Source organism: Balaenoptera borealis (assembly GCF_965194805.1).
Source record: "Balaenoptera borealis genome assembly, chromosome: 10".
Classification (NCBI taxonomy): Eukaryota; Metazoa; Chordata; class Mammalia; order Artiodactyla; family Balaenopteridae; genus Balaenoptera; species Balaenoptera borealis.
In genome coordinates this window covers 59,013,337-59,036,067 of record NC_138874.1, presented here as the reverse complement: position 1 = coordinate 59,036,067, position 22,731 = coordinate 59,013,337, and the positions used below count along the sequence as shown (strand labels likewise).

The following is a 22,731-nucleotide window of genomic DNA, read 5'->3' as shown; positions in this document are numbered from 1 at the left end:
CCTCACCAATCCCAGTGCTGGAGGGGCCTGACATGATTACAGTAACCGTAAGGATTGTTTGGTGGATGCAGTGCCAAATTTCTAAGCAATTTCTTATATTGAGAGGATATAAATCAATAATGGAATTTTTCTGGATATTTCAAATAAGTTTCTAGAAAAACTTGATAACAAATATATGAATCCATTTTTTATTTTAACATGGGTCAAAAGAAGAGGATTCTCAGACGTCATGAAAAAACTCCTTTTCATAATTATCACACTTCGTCCAATCTAAGTTTTATTCTAGATTAATACTCGAAGAAGGATCAATCACCCCCATTGTTTCTCAAGGTGGGTGGCATGCACTGGCTGGTGGTATCTGAGATGATTTTAGGTGTTATACAGACAAATGTTTTTATTTTAATAATTGTGTGTTTCTTTTACAGAATATTAGAAAAAATATAACTAACTCCTCAAACTCCTGATTTCAGGATTTTTATAAACTTTTCTTTTAAATAAAGTTTAAAAAAGGAGTCCATTTTAAGAAAAATACTGACTAAAAAAGTATAGGTGATACATGGTAGAGCAAATATGAAAGAGCTCTTGATTGAGTGAAGCTTGAGAAACACAATTTTAATTGCTATCACACACTAGTAAGCTTTTCCTTAATAAGCTCTGGATTTCCTTATATTCTTTTTTTTTTTTTAATTTATTTAATTTTTGGCTGCGTTGGGTCTTCGTTGCTGTGCACAGGCTTTCTCTAGTTGTGGCGAGCAGGGGCTACTCTTCGTTGCGGTGCGTGGGCTTCTCATTGTGGTGGCTTCTCTTCTTGCAGAGCTCGGGCTCTAGGCGTGTGGGCTTCAGTAGTGGCACGCGGGCTCAGTAGTGGTGGCTCGCAGGCTCTAGAGCACAGGCTCAGTAGTTGTGGCGCATGGGCTTAGTTGCTCCACAGCATGTGGGATCTTCCTGGACCAGGGCTCGAACCTGTGTCCCCTGCATTGGCAGGCGGATTCTTAACCACTGCGCCACCAGGGAAGTCCATGGATTTCCTTATATTCTTGGTCACACCTTTTTCACTTTCCCTAGACTCAAGAAATTATATTTTTTAAAAACTCTCCCTCCTAGTTTTTGAATAATAGTAAGCATAAGAAATGTAATGAGGGACTTCCCTGGTGGCTCAGTGGTTAAGAATCCGCCTATCAATGCAGGGGACATGGGTTTGAGCCCTGGTCCAGGAAGATCCCACATGCTGCGGAGCAACTAAGCCCGTGCGCCACAACTACTGAGCCTGAGCTCTAGAGCCCGTGAGCCACAACTACTGAGCTCGCGTGCCACACCTACTGAAGCCCGTGCACCACAACTACTGAAGCCCATACGCCTAGAGCCCAAGCTCTGCAACAAGAGAAGCTACCTCAATGAGAAGCCCACGCACTGCAATAAAGAGCAGCCCCCGCTCGCCACAACTAGAGAAAGCCTGCGCGCAAAAACGAAGACCCAACGCAGCCAAAAATTAAATAAATAAATTTATTAAAAAAAAAAAAAAAGAAAGAAAGAAAGAAATGTAATGATATGTGCTCCCAAGTTCTACCTTTAAAGAGTCTTGGAGCTGAGATGCAAGGGCTCTCGCCTGAGGACTCTCCCCTTCCCCTCTGGCAGCCAGGTCAGCCAGCTGGGCCGTCAGCTGGTCCACTCGGTCACACTTTGCAAGAAGATCTTGGCGATAAGGCCCCATCATGACATTTGCCAGACGATGACCTTCGGCCACAAGCCCTCGGATGGCAGCCTGACCTGCACCAAGAGGAAAACACTGAAACTCACATAGACCAGGAGAAGCCAACCACTGTGCCATTCTGGTAAAGATTTCTTTTCTTAATAATACATTTAGTGGGGTTAGTGGGTTTTTTTCCCCTATCAAGACAAAAAACTGGGGGAATATAAAAAACGTAAAAAAATATAAACCACCCATATCCCATCACTTGGAGACTGATATATTTGAACATTTCCTTCCAGTCTTTTTTAATGCATTGCATGCTCCTATACATACATGCATTTCTCTTTTACAAAACCAGGATCATACTGTAATTTTTATTCCTTCCTTCTTTTTATTTAACGTGAGCATTTTTCTACATCATTAAATATTATTCAAAAACCATGATCTAAAATCTATGCAACATTTTATCACATGAACCATAATTGTTAATATTATTAAACGTTTACGCTATTTATATATTCTCATATGTAACTCCTTAGAAACATCTCTAATTATTTTTAGAATAAATTCCTGTAAGTCAAATCGCTGAGTCAATGGGTATGAACTTTTTTAAAGCTCTTGACATATAATTCCAAATTGCCACTCAGAAAATTTGTACCAATTTATTCCTCCACCAGTAAATTATATGTCTGCCTGATTCCCCAACACTGGGAATCACCAATTAAAAATTTTATCTTTTTCCAATGAATACAGCAAATGAAATAAATAGATCTTTCAGCTTCAACAGGCTTGCTATCATAATACGACCTAAATTCTTATAGATCCATTCCTAAAATCTCTCAAAAATCAAAATTTTAGGTTATCAATTCTACAGGTGATTGTGTGGTACAGGAGCCATCACAACTGAAAACAACCTTGGTAGTTAAGTGTCTTTTACTTATTTTCAAAAATTATATTTAACTGTGAACTTACTAAGGACTGTAATAACAGAAATACAACAGAATGAAAGTATACATAGACTGGAAATAATTAGCTCAAAGTTTCAACTGCAACCTGAGGACTTTTCTATTTGCCTGCAGCAAAATCATTTATTTATTAATACTTCTTGATTAAATCACAGGAATTTTATTGGCTACATTTGGAGGTGGAGTCACACTGTGGAATGACTTACTCACCAGTGGCTAAAGAATCCCTTCTGTACCTAATTACAGATGATACAGGATCTCTATTAACACCTTGCTTATCTTCACTGAAATAAGTTTAATGAGGATTAAGTGCAGTGATGATCTTACCAACTCCCCGGTCATCCACTGTGGGATTATCAATCCACCGCTGTGCCTGCTCAATCTTGCCCTCAAGGTGGACAGCTGCTTTGGCAGGTCTGCTGTTGGCCACAGCCTTGTTGGTTTTGGTCTGCAAGTTCTGTAGGGCCGTGGCCACCTGTTTGGCCAATGCTCGGGCCTCTGGGGAATCTCCTTTTCCCCTGCAGAGAAAAATATAGCCATCCTGTCACAAAGACACTCTTTACATTGAGATGACTTAATTGCTAATACAAATGCTAATGAGATGACAAACTGCTAATGATTATTATTAACTTGGTTTGAAAGGAGAGGGATTTATCTATTTGACCCTTAAATAAGCAATTAATAATATAAATTCTGATTGTTTTGCCTCATTAAGACAGTTAAATATGTTGTAGTTAAATATGAGTTTGGTCAGTCTGGCTCAACCAAGCTCAACCATTTGGTAAGCTGAGCTCGATCAGTCATCACTAGGTTAGCTGACCCCTGAGCCTGCCATCTCAAGTCTGACTCATTTTATATCTCCAGTCCACTAGGTCATAGAAAAGTAAACTTCAGGATAATCATACCTGGCTCACCGATAAAAAGGCAAATATTAGTCTACCTGACAGAATGACTAATTTAGATACTATCTTCAGAGTTCCTTTATGATTCTAAACTTTCATACTTTCTCCATTATAAAGCTGGACAAAGAAGGTAATTACTATGGTTCTGATCATAGCTACTCCTGCTGCCAGGAAGTTTTAGATAGACAGATAGATGGATAGAAAGATAGATAGACAGATAGATAGATAGATAATAGGAATAAGTAATGATGGCATGTGACCAAACTTGGTCTGCTGTTATCACTATTATCATTAATTCTCTCTTCATCATTAAGAAACATTAATGAGTACCTGCTATATATATGGACTTGTGTTAGGATCCTGAGAACACAGTTTCCTCCTCTGAGTATTTTTAAATCTAGTAAAAATGTAAAGACTATATTAATTAGCTAATGTTAATGAACAGAGACCAAAATTTGTAGACATATATTATTTTACAATTGTCCAATTATACATTTTCCCAGCTACATAATTTTATATTTGGGGTATAAAATAGTGACCCCCCAAATGACTGAGCTTGATATAGAATCAAACTTGAGCTATTACTTAAGCTGCTCTCTATCACCACAACCTCCTGCCTAAAGTATGTCCACCCTGCTCCCACTCATTCTTATTTCAAGGTCTGAGGCAGAAGTTTGCTTTCTTAGCTAACGTTGGTCTCTTAGCCAATATGAGATTTGAAAGGACTCTAAAGTACCTCTTTGGGAAAAGGTTAGGCACTCTCCTGTGGAAGAATAGGAAGTGAAATACACAAGTTAAATGAAAAGTCAAATCTCACAAGATACTTGACTATGGTTATTCCTGGAGAAGTGACTGGAGGACTGAGGTGGGAGAGAAGCAACTCTTACTTTTGCCGTTGTACACTTTTTTAATGTTCTTTTAGCATATGATGCAGTTGTGTTTTTTTCTAAGACAGAAAAATATCTTTCAAAAGGAGAAAGTGACACTTCTTTTCTATACAATCAAAGTAGATGCTATGAAAGCCTTATCTGTCTCACCGATTAAAACAAAAATATCCCCTTAAGAGAAGAACCTGCAGTGAGGATGTCATATTTAAGGATCTTTTATAATTGCTACATAAGAAGTAACACTGTTGGTCCAGGAAGAAAGTATCTTCTTATGCCTCCACATCCCACCCCCTAACACACACACACACACACACACACACACACACACAAACACACACAGCTTTTCATAGCTAGCCACAAAAGTTATTTTCCTCATATGCCTGGGAAACAGACAAGTCACAAACATGGTGTAGTACTATGTCCTAGCTTAGAAATTTAAAAAAATGGATCTCAGGGATTTCCCTGGTAGTCCAGTGGCTAAGACTCTGTGCTCCCAATGCAGGGGGTCTGGGTTCAATCCCTGGTCAAGGAACTAGATCCTTCATGCCGCAACTAAGAGTTCGCATGCTGCAGCTAAAGATCCCGCATGCCACAATGAAGACCCGGCGCAGCCAAATAAATAAATAAATAAATTTTTAAAAATAGATCTCTTAAAAATATTTTTTTAAAAAATAGTTCTTAGTATCCTAAAATTATTAATTTAAAAATATCTGCCCTCACCACGTCACACAGAATCAATAAGAATACAATGGAGGAGTATCATATGTGCATTTAACCTATAAATTTCAACAATATATGTGCTTAGGGGGAAAAAGAGATTAAAGGACAATTTAATTGATTAAATACATACTGTCTTCGTAGATCTGCTAATTTAGAAGTCAGAGCAGATATTTCCCCAAGAGAACGTAGAATGTCATCTCTCTCTTTAGGATCATCACATAATTCTGCTATTTTCCGAGCTTCAGCCAAAGCCCCTCGAATCTGTTCTTCTCCTTCTGGTCCACCATTTGGATCTGCAAGCCAATTCTACACACACAGAAATAGAAAAGAAGCACACTGTGATCTACTCATGAACCAATTTTACTAAACTTAACAAGGCCATCAGAAATATTTCAAAAGTAATCATAAGGCATACCAGCAATTGTTTTTATAATGCTGATCCTTATTATTTTACATCAGTTCTTACTCAGGCAAAACCAAATCAATCTTTCAGCTATTTATTTATTTATTTATAGAGATATTAATATTTGCACGTGTGGCATGCAGGATCCCAGTTCCCAGACCAGGGATCGAACCCACCCCCCTGCAGTGGAAGCTCGGAGTCTTAACCACTGGACTGCCAGGGAAGTCCCCCTTCATCTTTTTAAAAATGACTTTTTTCTTTCTCATTAGGATGAAATATCTTCATGAGCTTTATCTTTGAATTAATCACACCTTATTAACTCTTCAGTTTCTTAAACATTTATGTTTCTTCATGAAATGCTTGAAAATCATTTTACAGTAGAGTAATATCAGAAAGCTTTAACCCTTTTACATTGCTATGACCAAACACAGCTGTGAATTCTGAGATGAAGAACAGGTTTAACATACTGTAATCTCCATCAGGAACTAGGAGAATGGTACTCAGAATGCTTACTTTTAACTAACTGAAGTATTCAAAATTAAGATCTCTATTTCAAAATATGGATAAACATTAGTCTTAAGCCTGTGGTGGTAGGGGACGTGTTAACATTGGCAACTACTGGGTATCAGTCATCACTTAGAAACACCCATTATCCACCCATAGAAAATTAGGGGGGGAGGGATACAGGATATTTATGGAACATTTCTTTTTCTCCTTTATTTCCCACCCTTCCTAAAAATCATCATCGCTACCTGAGCAGCATCGATCTTCTTCGCAATGCTCTGCTTTGAGTTGGTCATGGCTTCCAGCTTGCGGGCTGCATTTTCCACTTTTGCTGTGAGCACATCCAGACCCTGAGACACCTGCTGGGCTTTCTGCATGGCCACCGGTGAGGCTCCTTGTCCTCTACTCAAACAGATAGATGCTGCTGTTGTACTCTCTCAAATTCTTAATGGCAAAATATTACTAAAAGCACAGTATATGTTCTTTTACTAACATGTTTGTCCTTTTCTTTTTCTACTAAATCTGCGATAACACAAGAAAACACAGAGAGAGAAAAAGCAAACACCCAAACCATCTAATTTCTCCTTTGCTCTTAAAAATAATACACAGTAGCTTCAAGGAACTGCATAACCACTTTAAAGACCAGACTTGCACATTTTGATAATAATGATTTTCCTCTTGGTGGTGATTACATAATCAAACCTAATCTTCAGGGGGGAAATGTGCTTGTGATCTTATTGCTATGGAGGGTTTTGTTACCATAGTATGTATGCTTTAGAAATAAACAGCCCATTAGATTATCTTATTTATGGGCAAGTATACATTGAAAATGTTTCAGGAGGCAGCACGCATAGTGCGACTGAAAGCATACCACACTGGGACCAAGTAGATCTCTGTTCAAATCCTGGCTCCTGCTACCTGAGGAACCTTGGGTACAATGTTTAACTTCCTTGGGCTTCAGTTTTCTAACTTAGAAAATGAGGGGTGGGTAGGTAATAATACTGGCCCTGCTTCTCAAACAGAGTGGCGTCAAGCAAAAAGAAATACTTGAAAATACTTTGGCAATAAAGCAATACACATATGTAACTATTGTTATTACAGAATTGTCATTATCATAACCTAATGGTAGTCTTAAATATCTACCTTCCACTCCTATGCAACCTATAAGTATCCAAACCAGATAGTACTGAGGGAAAAGGGCGCACAGGGACAAGAAACCATTATTTCTCATCATGTTCCTAAAGAACTAATTTCACTATTTTCCTCTCTCAGAAGTGGTATGCTACTACTACAAAAAAATGATGTGAGTTAGTAGAAACTTGTTTTCCCTTTGTAAGAGACCTCCCAGGTCATAGCAAAGTAAGACCTGCCATCTTTTTATACTCATATTTTTGAATCCACCCAGCCTGGTAAACTCAATGATAGGGGTGACAACTTTATCATTTGGTTGAATGGAATGGCTGATCATCATAACCTGAGCTTCTGATTTTAGGATAAACTACAAAACAAACCTAATAATAGTATGGGTTTGTCATTCATCTATCTATCCTCTTTTTAAATTTATATGTTTTTCATGTATACCAATATTTGAGGTAGTGAACTCAATAATATTTATTGCCAGATATATAAAAGGTATATATATATATACCTTTTACTTGTACTTGACACCTCCCTTTTACATGGCAGAGGAGTCTAAGACTTTTGGAAATATACTTTTTATGTTTTAATTTGCTTTTTTCCTTCAAATCTAGTAATTCATCATGAGGAACATTGTTTGTATAAGAGTCTAACTGTGAAAAAGTAAAAATATTTATGGGCTACATAATTTTTCATTCAAAATAAAAAGTTTGAGTACCATGGAGGGGAAATATATACTCACAACCCTAGAAACTCTAGGTGACTGAATAGAAGAATACCAAAGAGGAAACTGTTACTGAGTTTCAGCCACTAAGCCGTTAGAAAGCTAGGCATATTTAAGAAAGGATAACAAGGAGACAGCTTTGTAATCTTTCACTGTGAAAGGCTATTGCAGACTCCAGTGTGAAGCAGGCCCATTGGGGCTCCTCACTGTTCCAACCTTTTCTCTTTACAGATTTATGGTCGATCCCGTGCAGCAACTACCTCGTTCTCTTGCTCAGATTCATCTTTCTCTAAATACATACAACTGTGTATTTGAGAATTCCAACTGAAAACTGTCTACCACACTGTGAAAAGGCTGCAGACAAAAGAGCCAGCAGTGAGAAATCAGAAGAGCCAAGAATCTTGTCAAACTGCATTGGCATTTCTCCAAATGGGAACAGAACTTCTTTTTTGTCCTTTCTGTAAAGTTCTTGGCATGCTCGTGGCAGAGGAGACTGCTTCACAGCAAGAGAAAAGGCCCACTGCACTCAATGAGATCACATTTATTTATGCTGTTCCTTCTTCCCTTTAAGGTAAAGGCTCTTAACCTGAAGCCCGTGGAGCTTCCAGGGCTACAGTGAATCCATGAACCTCTGGAAATTACATATAATATTGTACGGGCATGTTTATATGTGTCTTTTTAGGTAGAGATTAATGGCTTTCATCAAATTATAAAAATGACCTTGGTCCAAAAAAGGTCAGGAACCACTCCTTTAAGAACTATATTCTTAAGTCCATTATGCTAATACATTTGAGGCCAGGTGTAATGGTGTGCAACACGTCAAGGCGTGTTCCTGAAGCCTTAGTTTGTAGGGAGACCCTATACTGTATTCCAATTATCTCAAGATGTTTCATGACAATCTTGAAGCAAAATTAAATTTCATTTATACTAGTGTGTCATCATACCTCAATTTTTCACAATGTCCACACTATAAAATTCCATAAAGATGAGAATCTTTTAGAACTTCATTAACTATATGTATGAGTTCCAAACAAACCTATATTATACTGAGTTTTCTTAATAGCAAACTATACATATTTAATTTGGGGGAATGGGGGTGGATCCTAAAAGCCAAGACTTGAGGTGGGTAAGATATAGGTAAAAGAATTATAAAACCAAATGAATAATGATGAAATAGAAACTCAAAAGAGCCTAGAAACGACCAACGTAGAGGACAATCTACTTAACTGATTTTTAAAATGACATGTGAAATAATTCCAACGTTTTCACTCTTTATGTTTTTTTTCTATCCAGCCTTCATAAAAGATATCTATGCACCTTATTTTTCATAAGCCTATGGCTAGAAACTAAAAAAACAAATTTCTATTTCAATTTCAACTTTACGATAAGGCATCTACATATTTTAAAAGTTCAACAAAAGGAAAATTCACTCCCATCTCAAAAGAATTAGTAGAATATAATATCTACGCTATCTATTAGCCAAAGAGAACTCAGTAAAATTCACAGAAACTTGCTTTCTGAATCACTCCATCAGGAGCGAGATCCCAACTGTTACCACTACCGCTCTGGTGAGAGCAGAGGAACTTTACCTGGCTCGGAGGTCAGCCACTTGATCAGTCATCTGCCCTAGCATTTTGCAGGTTCCCAGGATCTCCCTGCGTTCTTTGCCTGCACAGAGTTCACCAACTTTTCCAGCTTCATCTAAGATCTGCCTGATGGCCTGTTCACCAGCATCACCTAAAACAAAGAGATTTTCAAGGTAGTTCCCTGCTGGCCTAGTGGTTAGGATTCCAGGCTTTCACTACCATGGCCTGGGTTCGATCCCTGGTCAGGGAACCGAGATCCCTCAAGCCAGGTGGCACAGCCAAAAAAAAAAAAACAACGAGAGAGAGAGCTGTTCAATATCTACATTGTTGATCCATTAATTATTTAGAAAGGATGCTTTACAAGTCATTTCATTCATAAAGGAATGGATGATTTTAAATGAAAAGACAAGTGAATAGAAAGCAATACATCTGAGAGCTAACAGCCAAGCACTGCCCTTACAACCATAGGGTGAGGTTTTAACCACAGAGACTGCTCAAAAAGATCCTTGGAACCATACCCATCTGGAGATAATAAGCAGTTTGTAGCAAGCATGTGAATGATGAAAGTAGACTCTAACAATTTAATAGTACTCAACGCCTCTAAACTCCATTAGGCTTTTCACATTCATTCAAATATTAATCTAAAACTGAATAAATATTAGATTAGAAAATCCATAATGCGTAGCTCAATAACCTATTTGGGTCTTATCTTTACACAAGTCAACTTTGCTTCCCAATTCTTATTAGCATCATCATTTCATCTGCTTAATTAAGTACTCTGTTGACATAAATGGAAATCTGCCCAATGGGAACTAGAAAAGAAGAGCTTTTATTCAAAGTAATTACCTTTCTGATTCAGGGAAGGGGTGAACCAATAATTTGGCAAAGAATGCCCAGTTCACTTTGGTTAATTCCTCCGTGATGAGAGGTAGTCTATGCCCTTCATCCTTTTAAGGACCAGTAATACTTCAATTAGTCAAAACTATCAGAGAATGGAGTATGCCTCTAAATGTTGCAGTAGCTATCTCAGGATTATGAGATTATGAAATGATTTTTCTTTTTTTTTTTTTTCTTTTGTTTGCCTGATTTTTAGCTTTTTGCTGTATCTATCAGAAAAGTAGAACCAGAGGGTTACCTGGGGAGGCACTGGGGTCACGGAGCCAACCTTTAGCCTGGTTCAGTTTGGAGTCTATGGAGGCCAACGCTCTCTTCATGGCTTCAGTGTCCTTTTGAAGAAAAAGACCACGAGTATTTTCTTTGCAAAAACTAAGATACCATGATACAAAGTAAGACAGAGAAGTTACACCATTAACATACAATAGCTACAGTAGTCCTACAACAGCCTTAAAAATATTCTCATCACAGCATAACGCTTATTTCTGTCAAAATGCAGCATCTTGCATGCAAATCTTCAGTTAATTCTGTTTCCTAGTCTCCCTATTGCTAAACTGTGAAAACTGGTAAAACTGCTCAAGCCAAAAGATGTTCAATGTCTTCAGCCAGAAAAAGCCCTCTTGTCACATGCCTCATTATCAGCCTTTCCACTAGTCAACAATCATCTACTGCAGCCCTGCCAAAGCTCTCCCAGCTTCAGGGAAGCCTCATTAGCATGTGGCACCACAAACCACAGTTCTTCTACATCTTGTTTTGAAATATACACACACTGCTTGATGTTTCACTATGTTTAATCTGAAAAACCTGGAATTACTGGTTGGAAGAAAACTGAAAATTTTAATCTAGCAATTTAGTTTTAATTCCATAAATAAACCACTAAATGTAATACAAGAAAGAAGTGTCTTTCGGGCCTTCCCTGCCACTCCTCATCCTTAGTTCCCTTACTGTCCCTAACCTGGAAGAAGAGGCAGGATAAAATAAGTGGGTCTCAATTTATTGTTTACAATCAGGATTCATAATGACTTGCATAAAACTAGCATAAAATCTCCCAGGATGTAGCATGAGAAGTCCAAACAACAGACTAATCACTTTTAAAATATATATATATATTTTAATAAAGTTTTTTAAGTAAATAGATATACAGAAAACAATATAACAAATATGCACGTACCCATCCTCACAACTGACAGACTGGCCATCTCTTAAGTCTATTTAACACCTTAAAAGACAGCCTCTCTCCCTTTTGCTTAGGGAACTGGCTCTTACAGAGTCCATCCATCAAAGCACAGAGTTAACCTCTGTAACTCTAGGCAATGCCTTAAATCCCTACCTTTTTTCAATTTCCAGTCCTGTAAACCGAGGTTCTTCAAGGTGTGGTGCCACCAGTTTTCCACATGGGGGCACTAGGAGCATCCCCACTTCCAATTCAAACAAAACCCAGCAGCAGCACCAATAAGCATTGGAAGCACTCATAATTAGGCTTAAGGTCAGCAGCCTGACCCCAGCTTTTCCAAAGTACCTATTCAAATTACAGGACTCTCAGCTTTAGACTCTCTCTTTCCCCATCTAAACAGATACAGATTTGGCTATCTAAGGCTCTAAATAACAAATTCTCAGCCATGGCAACTGAAAAGAAGTGAACTAAATTACTGAAAAAATGGAAATAAAATATTTTTATTATCAAGTTATATGAAATTATGATAGCTATCTATCAATAAAAGGCAGTCATAAGAGGATCTATTTCAAAATCCATCTGTAATTAGTACTGTAAGTAGACAAGTGGCATTTTTTTAAGTGCTTTGATTCTCAAATGGTTTAAATATTTGCTCTTCCTTCATCTAGTTCAAATTAATCTGTACAGCAAACCTTGTCTTCAAAAGTCAACTTTAGCTTAATTCCAAATTAGCAAGGCCCAAATCAATATCTTTTGAAAGAGAGTCTCAGGCAACACCCAACCTCAAAGAGTCGGATAGCCTTTAAGGTCTAATACAAGTTATAGGACTTTGTCTAGATACAGATTAAAAAAAAAATTCATGATCTCTCACCTAGGAAGTATTGTACACACTCTGAAGAAGAGAAATTATAGCCATGTAAAAATACTTAATTTAAAATCTATTAATAACCATTTCTCTAATACACTTATATTTTCAGTGAAAAAAAAAATAGATACTTATTACATTTCAAGAATCTCAATTCAATGGGAAACAAAGATCAGAAATTTTTCAGTGTCTATTCTAGCATTAAAGGCTACTAGTTAGGAAACTAATCTTAATTGAGCACTTCCTACATGTTAGGTTCTACTTTAGGCATTTTTTCCCTCATTGCTTCATTGAACTTCAATTTTTAATGTAATTTAATTTTATAAATTAAGCGGCTCAGTCATAGAAACACAGTTTGATCTCAAACCTCATTATTTTCTATTAGATGAAATTCAAGAATTTTTTTTCTTTTACCAAAGAGAGTTGCCAGAGATTCCACTAACCTTTTACAGTAGTCAGCAAATCTTTTGCCTTGCCAATTTTGGCTTGGTTAATACTGCCCAGAAAATTAGCTCTATAAATCAAATTCATAATCCTCACTAACCTAAATAACTGCTTTTATTCTCCACTGCCCCAAAATGATTTGAAACACAATAGAAAAACTGGTTTTGCTCTATTCAGTATCCTCAAAAGTCACTGCTTTTTTCTCCCTAATAAAGCGTGGTCACCATGCTTCAAGGAAAGAATCTGATTCTCAGGATGTGACTAATTTGGTCCTGAGTATGAGATGTGAGAATATCAAGAACTTAACATTAAGAGATGCTCATTTTCTCCTAAAAATAATCAATGGCAAATTTGCAATGAAGCTGCATTTTTACACTGGGAATTTCAATTAGTTACCAAAGTTTTTAATAGCATGAATTTTAGACAATTTTGGAGATTTAAAACAGTCACTGAGAGGGCCACATTAAATTCTTTCTGGAATAGAGCAAATTGTGAAGAATCATTTAAACACAATACATTTTAATGTCATATCTATTAAAAGCAAAAATGTCTATGGGAACAAATATTTTGGTCTCCTAAGAATCTCATAAGAATTTCTTTTGAAGGGCAATGTTTGTTATGGAATTGACAGAATTCTGACATAAGCAATAAAAGAAGTATACTAACACCGGCTATAATATAAACAAATTCAATGAACAACTAGGACTAAGAAGCAATTTTGAGATATATTTATAAAGGGTAAAAATAATCATAACTCTGGGGTCAACTACACTATGTACCATAAAGCTTTTTGTTAAACCTTGTCATGTAGGTCTAAGTACTCAGAATACACTCTGGGTATGAAACAGAAGAGAAAAAAACTGTACCCTCAATAAGTACTGTTCTCTGTAAAATCTCAAATTTGGGAACCAGAAAAGTCTCCACCAATCTCTTCTCTGTTTTTGTTGTTGTTGTTGTTGTTCTTTTTTTTAAAGAGTGAATATAAAAAAGACCAGATCTAGTCATGTAGCTTTGGAGACAGCTGTCAGGGATCTGATACCCTCCTGCTCTGGTCCCTTTTACTGTAAAACTCTGATGAGTTCAGGTTTTAAATGAGAAAAACCATCGTGCCTTGGCACTCTGCCACACATACCAAAAGTCAGAAGGACAACCTAAAAGACTCCTTTTTACATGCTTTTCCAGGAACTGAAACACTTATGAAATTTAATATAAAGTCAGACCTAAAGAACACTGAATAGTACCAAGAACCACTGAGTTCCTCCCACAGACGATCAAGAGGAACTGCGGTAGGGAAAGTGAGCTTCTGCATTCCCAGGCTCTTGAAAATTTTAAATTTGGGACTAAGGACCCCCTCTCATTCACTGCCCAAGCTACTCTCCCTTTTCCACTAACACCTCCTGCCCCCACCCTTCCCACTCCAGCCCATTCCTGACCACATTTCTACCCTCAAGTCCGTGTTTTAAACAAAGATGTTTCTGGAAAGATAAATTGGGCAGTAGAACAAAATCTTATAAACTACATTTAACCTTGGAGAGAAAGTCACCTAGCCCTGAGCCTTCAGGCAAGCTACCCTCCCAGGCATCAGTTCCTCATCCCCAAGAATACCTTCTCAGGGCTTCTGTGCCACCTATGAACACACAATCAGTTATATCAACTAAAAGATCACTTGGATCAGAAGGGAAATGTCAATTCCTGTAACATGTCGGGCTTTTCTCCTTTGGCTGGGGGGAGAGGATAAAATATTATAAATGCCTAAATTAACTACTTATCTCAAACTCCAAAAGATAAATCCTTTGTTGTATTAGCTGCATACTAGAATACTAAAACTAATACTTCATAATAGAATACTAAAAGACTCATAAAAAGCTCATATATAACCTTATTTTTTTCAAAACTGAAATAAAAATCAACCCTTAAATCCTCAATGGTCTGCAGTAAGGGCAAGTTATTATAGGATCATATGTTCTAACCAGTATTTCCTTCTTTGGTAGACTAGAGTAATCTGTGCAAGACATCTGAGTCACTCACTACATTTACCCACCACCAACCTAGGCCCACAGTGGTAGGAGACACACCACAGGGACGAATTCTGAATAATAGTATCTAATGACTCAAGATGCAGTTACAGGAACACCTACATAGGGTTCAAAAATTCTTAGCAATGAAATGCTTTTTAAATTTTTCTCACTTCCTCTTTTTTCTCAGCATGCATCAAGATACAAGTAATATAAATACCAAAAAAAAAGAGATTAAATATAGATTGCTAAATTTACAAAGGGTAAAATTAGAACTGTGTTTAAACCGCAAATTCTTTTGTCTCATAATGTATTCCCAGGAAAAATGCTAAAATAGTTTTTAATAATCATTATGATTGTTGATTTAGGAGGGGAAATTTTTTATTTTCAAAATACAATGAAGTGTTTAAAGTCAAAGTACTTGTAAACTTGTAAATCGGCCATTTGAATGTAGGTATAAAACGTAAAATAATCAGCTATTGCATTGCCTCTTTAAAATCTTATTCGGCAAGACGCACTTTTACCAAGAATTTTTTCCACTTACTTTCTTCCCCCACTTTTCTAGAGGAACCATCACTTTCCAGGAGAAAACTGCACCAGTGGGGAAGCATGAAACAAGTATGGTAAGACAAAGTTAATTCTTTACTGGTAGGGGTGAGAGGAGGTAAAAGATATCGTATGTATTAAACAGACTGGGAACCCAGGGGTCACAGACAGACACAAGGTCTGATTAATTCACTGCTTACAGTTGAGCAATGAAAGATGCATAATGCTACTAAACTGAAAAATAACCAAACCCTAGTTACCAATTTCCATTTTCAGGGTAAAATTTTTTCTAAATATTCTTGCAACTAATAAAGACAATTACTCTTAGGGGGTAAGGGAGGTAGAGTGGATAGGGATGGGGATGAGAGTGAGCTGTGTCACGCATATCCTTTTATAGCATTTTTTCAATATTTATTTATTTGTTTGTTTGTTTATTTATTTATTTGGTTGTGCCAGGTCTTAGTTGTGGCTCGCCAGCTCCTTAGTTGTGGCAGGCAGCCTCCTTAGTTGTGGCATGTGAACTCTTAGTTGCAGCATGCATATGGGATCTAGTTCCCTGACCAGGGATTGAACCCGGCCTCCTGCATTGGGAGCACGGAGTCTTAACCACTGCGCCCCCAGGGAAGTCCCTTTAAAGCATTTTGATATTTGAATCAGGTAAATGTAAAACAAAAGCAAAATGAAGTTAAAAAATAAACATTTCTTGCTCATTCTGATGTCATTATGTACTTAAGCTTCTTTTAGCTGAACTAATTTTATTTATTTCCTTTCATTCTGATAGTTTTACAGCATCCTAACAGTCTGGTTCCTTCCAGATCAGCATAAAACTGAGAAAGCTATTAGACTGTACACAGTGGGGACCAGATTTATATTTCCCTTGTATATGCCCCCAAATGCCTAATCTTCCTCCTGAAAAACTCAACTGACCACGGTTTTGGTTTGGGTTTTGGTTTTTAAAGAAGCAGCTGTCGGCACTTGCACAAAATAAAGCTCAGTCACACTTAGTTACTAATTGATGGATGACTTTTCCCCTCCAAAAATAGAGAAACATTAAGGTTGCAAGGCCTGCTTTTCTTTTTTACTATTTCTCATCTGCTAGAAGCAAAGGGAAGAGAATAAGGAAAGAGATTAGATTAGGGGAACATGAGATCATGGAGAACTACAGCTGATTCACAGCTTAGATAGCAGAACATGCAGTGAGCCAGGTACTGAAGTTAGGAAAAACTTTAGGTACACCTGACTTTTTTCCTTTTGATTTTTAATGCTAGGATTATTGTGAAGGACAGGTGCTCCATCTAGACTCTCTAGCCTACCCATTTTCATTATGGCTTAAAACCTCAATGATGCATCTCCAAAAGTCAAATTCCAGAGCCTGCAAAGGAAACTGGTAGGAGAGGCAAATACAGAGATAGCATCAGCTGGAAGTTTCCTTCCCTAAGAGCAAGGTCCACTGGTAACTTAGGGGTCACCCAGCTACCTGGGGAAATCTGCCCCTCAGATGAAGTCACTGGGAATGACCAGACCAAAACAGTTCCCAGGAGCCTGCTCAAAGAGAGGAAAGCACCCACCAGATATAGAAAGCCTGACATCCCATAGTAATGTCTTTCCTTTTGCTTTCCCCAAAGAAACAGCTCCAAACATGAGCCAAACAGTCTGCCCAGCACAGCCCCGAGTCCCGTATTAAGTCAAATTCTGACGCATATTCGAGCACAGTGTTACACACCGGCACACGGAATAAGGCACGGCACACAGCACAAGAAAACCTCACAGACATGCTTTTTCTCTTTTTAAGCAAAAAAGAAACTAGAGGGCAAGAGAAAGCTTACCTTCTAAACGTGAGAAAAAGAATAAAACAAACAAGAGAACAAAAAAAAGATGCATAAAGAAGTCATAACAGGGAAGTGAAAGTTATCAAATATGCAAAAGCAAAATTAAGTAAAATATCAAAGACGTTACATGATTTTACAATATGGATTTAAAATACAGTCTTAGAACTTGTTCAAGAACTTCATGCCTCTGAAAACAAATCCATAGTTAAGATAAGCTGACTAATTTCTCCTCCAATCTTAGTTTAACTTTCTGGTCAACAAAAGAAAGAGTTGGTGATCTTAGCCCCAGCTTTGACCTTACCTTATAGGTGTCCTGGAGGACAAACAGAGCCCTACTGGGCACCCAGTGGAAATCATACTACAAAATCCCCTCTGTAGTCTGCCACCAGCCTGCTGGGTGGCCCTGGAGATAGCATTTGGGTCCACACGGTGGGGGAAGCTGGATCCTGGAGACAATGTGTTCCCCCCACTGCCTGCATCTTGGGCTCCTACAAGGGAAGTGTAAACCCAAGTGTCTCTGTTCCCAATCACTAGACAAGGAGAAGCAGACCAGAGCAGCAGCACCTCAAACCACCGCTGCTGGGCTCTAGGAGGAATCCACCAACCCTTCTGGAATTCAAGAGGAAATTCTAGACCAAGGGTAAAGGGCCCCCTCAAACTAACTGACAAATGTGAAAACTAATATTTCAGTTAAGCTCTTTTTAGGGAAAACAGAATGATGAAGGGACACACCTAGAAATGCCAAGAGTTTCCTTCATAGATTTCTCTGGGTCAAAATTGGTTAAGAAAAGTTTTCCATAAAATTCAGTCATAGGCATATTCTTTATCTTACTTAGTCACACAGCAACAACCACCCACATGAAAGGCAGGGCTCCCACCCAGGGGAGTATACACCACACCAGAATTTCTCCACCAGCCCAATCCATGAGACTCCAGCTTGAAGGAAAAGCTATACATCTCAGCTTTCAACCAACATTCACCCCGCATACCTACTTGTTTGTTCTACCTCAGAGCAAAGAAAAAGTGCAAAAGCAGGAAGTAACCCATAACCCTTTATTTTACAAAAATAAAGAAGAAATTACTTTCATAATATCTAAGTAGTCTTATGCTACACACAATTATAAGAAAAAATGTGAGACAATCACATCCCCAGGAAGGGAAAATTGGGGATTTTGCTTATTTCTCCCCCAATAACACTTACCTTGCTGGCCCAGGCATCTTCGTCCCAAGAAGTGAGTTGTAATACACGAATGATCTCATTAATTTCAGCGCTCATCTTTTCTACAGTAAAATTACGATTTTTCAAAGCTTCTTCAATTCCTTGGTTTTTTGAGTTTTTAGTTGTTACAAAAATCTTCATAGCTGTAAAAATAAACAAAAGATCAGAAAATAAGCTTGGAATTTAATCTTGCTGTATTACAATATTCCCACAAGATGTTCCACACTGTGAACATGTTTTGGGCTTCTAAGGTCTTAAAAAGAATATGAAAACAAACACTGCAGGTCTGCCATTAAAGTTCCAGTATCAGCAACCTTCACTGTTAAGAAAGCTCAAGGTACAAAACATTGCCACATCATGATCAGAAAACTAATTTAACATACATATACTGAAGATCCACAGTCACAAAATATCCACTATCCTTCTAAATCAATTAGCATCCCAGCCCTAACACTGGCCCCATCAAACACAAACCTAATGGGACGAGATAAAAACAGTCAGTAAAACTGTAACCAAAGTATGCTGCTTGACCCAATCCTAGTGGAAGATCCCGAAGTGTTGAGTTTATCTTCCATGATTTCTCTTAACACATAGCAGGGACTATCTAACCCCTAAAAGTGAAGAAGAAGAAAATAATAATGAAACATTAGAGAAGAGAATATCTTCTTATAAACGAACTAAAATTATAAAAACAAAGATTAATCAACACTTTATTGAGTTACCCAGATTAGAAAGAAAGATTCTTCCCAACAACCTTTCTGCCATATGGAACAGTTGGTCTCAAAAACATATTTTTGAGAAGATTATAAGGCGCTATTTACAAATTTTTGTTTTCTAGTTCATGTAAGGGCTTTCTGAACTCTTACACTCACATCTCCTATTTTAGCTACTACTTGAAATTACAAAGCAGGAAGGCAGTAGCTGGCGGATTACAGTGACATGCATTATAAAATTCTGAAAATAAAGCTGCCTTCCAAGACTTAAACCAACTAACCCACAACTTGACTAAGATAATTTACATAAACCATGAGATGTCTGGTACATACTAGACACTCAATAAGTGCAACTCCCTTTTGCTAGTTGAGAGATCAGCCACCATGTTTGCATTTCTGGGCTCTGCCCAATGGGAGCGTGGTCCTAGTTGGTGTACACCACCTGCTCTTCAACATAGAGAAGAGTTAAATATCTTCTAGGAAAGGGCTGTGGGTTCACTTCCTTACTATACAGTGCTCTATAATATCCATTCCAGCTCCTAAATGTTTTTTCTGAATACAAATAAAGGTGTCAAAATCCATACATCCAAAACTAGAGTTTCTAGAGGAGAAAAGGGCCTGTTAGAACTTCAAGAGAACAGTACGAGGCAACAGGAGAGCAGTTTCAAACAAAGAGCAAGAGAAGGAGAGCATTAGAGAAGATAAATACTGGTTCTTAGCTAATCAGCTGCATTTTTATTCAGGCTGAAAGACATGCACCTAAACAGCAAAAGAAAATAAACATCAGAGTTTAGAACATGTTAACATGTTTTTTCCTGTAAAATAAAGTACAGACAGAAAATACCTGAAATGAGAACTGGCAGCAACTCCTTCACGGTGTTCATTGAGTTCACCAACATCACTCGGTGCTCCTGATGAGTCAGTTCCTGTTGCCTCTCATCAATCATCTTGGCCATCTTAGTCATTCCTGGGGCACAGGGAATAAATTGTGCAGAGTGAGCAGTGGAACAATCCAGAGTCTGGCTTTCTGAGCCTAAATCCATTATGAATTACTGTGAAAGTCCAAACATCAAAGCCATTAAACAACAGATACTATCACCGAACTCTAACATTTATGACATAGAATTTTTCAGGACAGTTCTAAATTAATGCAACTTTCTTCTTCTCATTAAAAGCAATTTATTAAATATAAATCCTAAATGTGACATAATTTTCACACATTTGACATAAATACATTCACAAATATTTTTTAAATGTTGAAATTAGTAAATATATATTTGAAAAAAAATTCACAAGTGGGGGGAAAAATACTTTGCCTGGTTAGCATACCAGCTTTCATGCCATGTACCCAGCCACTGAGCCTATGTGTATAAGAATCTCATGTGAGCCTAGTACAGGCACACCTCAAAGATACTGCGGATTCAGTTCCAGACCACTGCAATAAAGTGAATATCATAATAAAACGAGTCACAGGCATGTTTTGGTTTCCCAGTGCATATAGAAGTTATATCTACACTATACTGTAGTCTACTAAGTGTGCAATAGCACTATGTCTAAAAAAACAATGTACATACCTTAATTTAAAAATACTTTATTGCTAAAAAATGCCAACTATCATCTAAGCCTTCAATGAATCATAATCTTTTCAGTAGTAACATCAAAGATCAGTGATCACAGATCACCATAACAATATAATAATAATGAAAAAATTTTGAAATATTGTGAGAATTACCAAAATGTGACACAGAGACATGAAGTGAACAAATGCTGTTGGAAAAATGGCACCAATAGACTTGCTTGAGACAGGGTTGCCACAAACCTTCAATTTGTAAGAACGCAGTATGTGTGAAGCGCAAGAAAGTGAAGCAAGGTGTGCCTGGGCTAAGAATCTAGCGGCTGAAAAAAATCTTAAGAATTACAATAATGTGTTTTGTTTTCATCTTTAAATGTTTCTGTACTTTCCAATTTATCCAAAATAAGGATGTATCACTTTTATAATTAGAAACAAATAAAAATAATTATGGGGGCTTCCCTGGTGGCGCAGTGGTTAAGAATCTGCCTGCCAATGCAGGGGACATGGGCTCGATCCCTGGTCTGGGAAGATCCCACATGCCATGGAGCAACTAAACCCGTGTGCCACAACTACTGAGCCTGCGCTCTGGAGCTCATGTGCCACAACTACTGAAGCCCGCGCGCCTAGAGCCCGTGCTCCGCAACAAGAGAAACCACTGCAGTGAGAAGCCCGCCCACTGCAACGAAGAGTAGCCCCGCTCGCCGCAACTAGAGAAAGCCCACGCACAGCAATGCAGCCAAAAATAAATAAATACAATAAATTTTTTTAAAAATAATAATAATAATAATAATTATGGTGATGACAGCATTTGAAAGCATCTGGTGTTTTGGAGTTAGCATGCTAGCACATTTTGTTTACTTTGGTTATTATTCAAGGGTACTATGTGATTCTCTAACACTTTGGTTTTCAAACTGCTCTTAGAATTTCTTACGCAGGTTCACAGATTGTCAAGGGGCACCCAAAGGGAGATGGAAAGGGTGGGGCTGCCTCTGCTTCATCCAGAGTAGCTCCATTTCTGTCTTTTATATGTTGGGATTCTGCAAAGATTTTTTTTTTCATTATTTCATTAGATTTTTTTATTGAAGTATAGCTGATTTACAATATTAGTTTCAGGTATACAGCATAGTGATTCACTATTTTACAGATTATACTCCATTAAAAGTTATTACAAGGTAATGGCTGTAATTCCCTGCTATACAATATATCCTTGTTGCTTGTCTATTTTATTTTATTTTTTAATTGGAGTAGAGTTGCTTTACACTGCTGTGTTAGTTTCTACTGTACATACAGCAAAGTGAATCAGCCATACATATACATATATCCCCTCTTTTTTGGATTTTCTTCCCATTTAGGTCACCAGAGAGCACCGAGTTCCCTGTGCTATACAGTAGGTTCTCATTAGTTATCTATTTTATACATAGTAGTATATATATGTCAATCCCAATCTCCCAGTTCATCTGCATAAGATTTCATTTGAAGAAATAAAATTTCTTCACAGTGCTAGGAGAAAGTTTAAAGGGTACTGCTCTAAAGCCATTTCCCAGCGATTTTCAATGACAGCTCAGAGAAATTCTTAACTGCCATAAGTTTACAGGATGACTGCACTGAAACCTCAAGAAAATACATTTTTATGTAAGACAAAAGAATTTTATAAGATAATATGTGATTCTTAATACTAACAAATTAAACATCTGATATGTCTTGTCATTGGTCTCATTCATACTTTAAGGAGCCTCAAGTTCATGTTGTATGTCTATAACACCAAAAGCTGGTATCTGTTCATGTATTTTGAATACTGAATTCTCAGATGACTACACAATCAGAGATTTAGCCACAGAAGTTCTTCTCTCCTTCTAGGTCTGATTATATTATGCAGCCTTGGGCAAGGGCATGAATCCATAATAGTAGGCAGGCTAATTAGCAAGCTAAGAGGTCACAGAG

General features: G+C 37.6%; 1 protein-coding gene and 1 long non-coding RNA gene across 3 annotated transcripts in view; one reads left to right on the top strand and one right to left on the bottom strand.

Annotated features, from left to right (window-relative positions):
* The window catches only part of VCL (vinculin), a 97,773-nt gene that overhangs the window by 21,787 nt on the left and 53,255 nt on the right, over positions 1-22,731 (bottom strand). For both annotated transcript variants that reach the window (XM_082408759.1, XM_082408760.1), the window contains exons 5-12: positions 20,062-20,184; positions 18,487-18,647; positions 10,654-10,744; positions 9,522-9,669; positions 6,320-6,473; positions 5,295-5,470; positions 2,983-3,173; positions 1,568-1,767 (exon numbers count right to left, since the gene is read on the bottom strand). In XM_082408759.1, coding sequence (XP_082264885.1) covers positions 1,568-1,767; positions 2,983-3,173; positions 5,295-5,470; positions 6,320-6,473; positions 9,522-9,669; positions 10,654-10,744; positions 18,487-18,647; positions 20,062-20,184 — 1,244 coding nt within the window. The remainder of the gene's footprint in view (positions 1-1,567; positions 1,768-2,982; positions 3,174-5,294; positions 5,471-6,319; positions 6,474-9,521; positions 9,670-10,653; positions 10,745-18,486; positions 18,648-20,061; positions 20,185-22,731) is intronic.
* Positions 1,745-18,476, top strand: LOC309604603. The gene is made up of 3 exons (XR_014230924.1): positions 1,745-1,832; positions 8,164-8,503; positions 15,476-18,476. It is a non-coding gene; the product is annotated as an uncharacterized lncRNA (long non-coding RNA).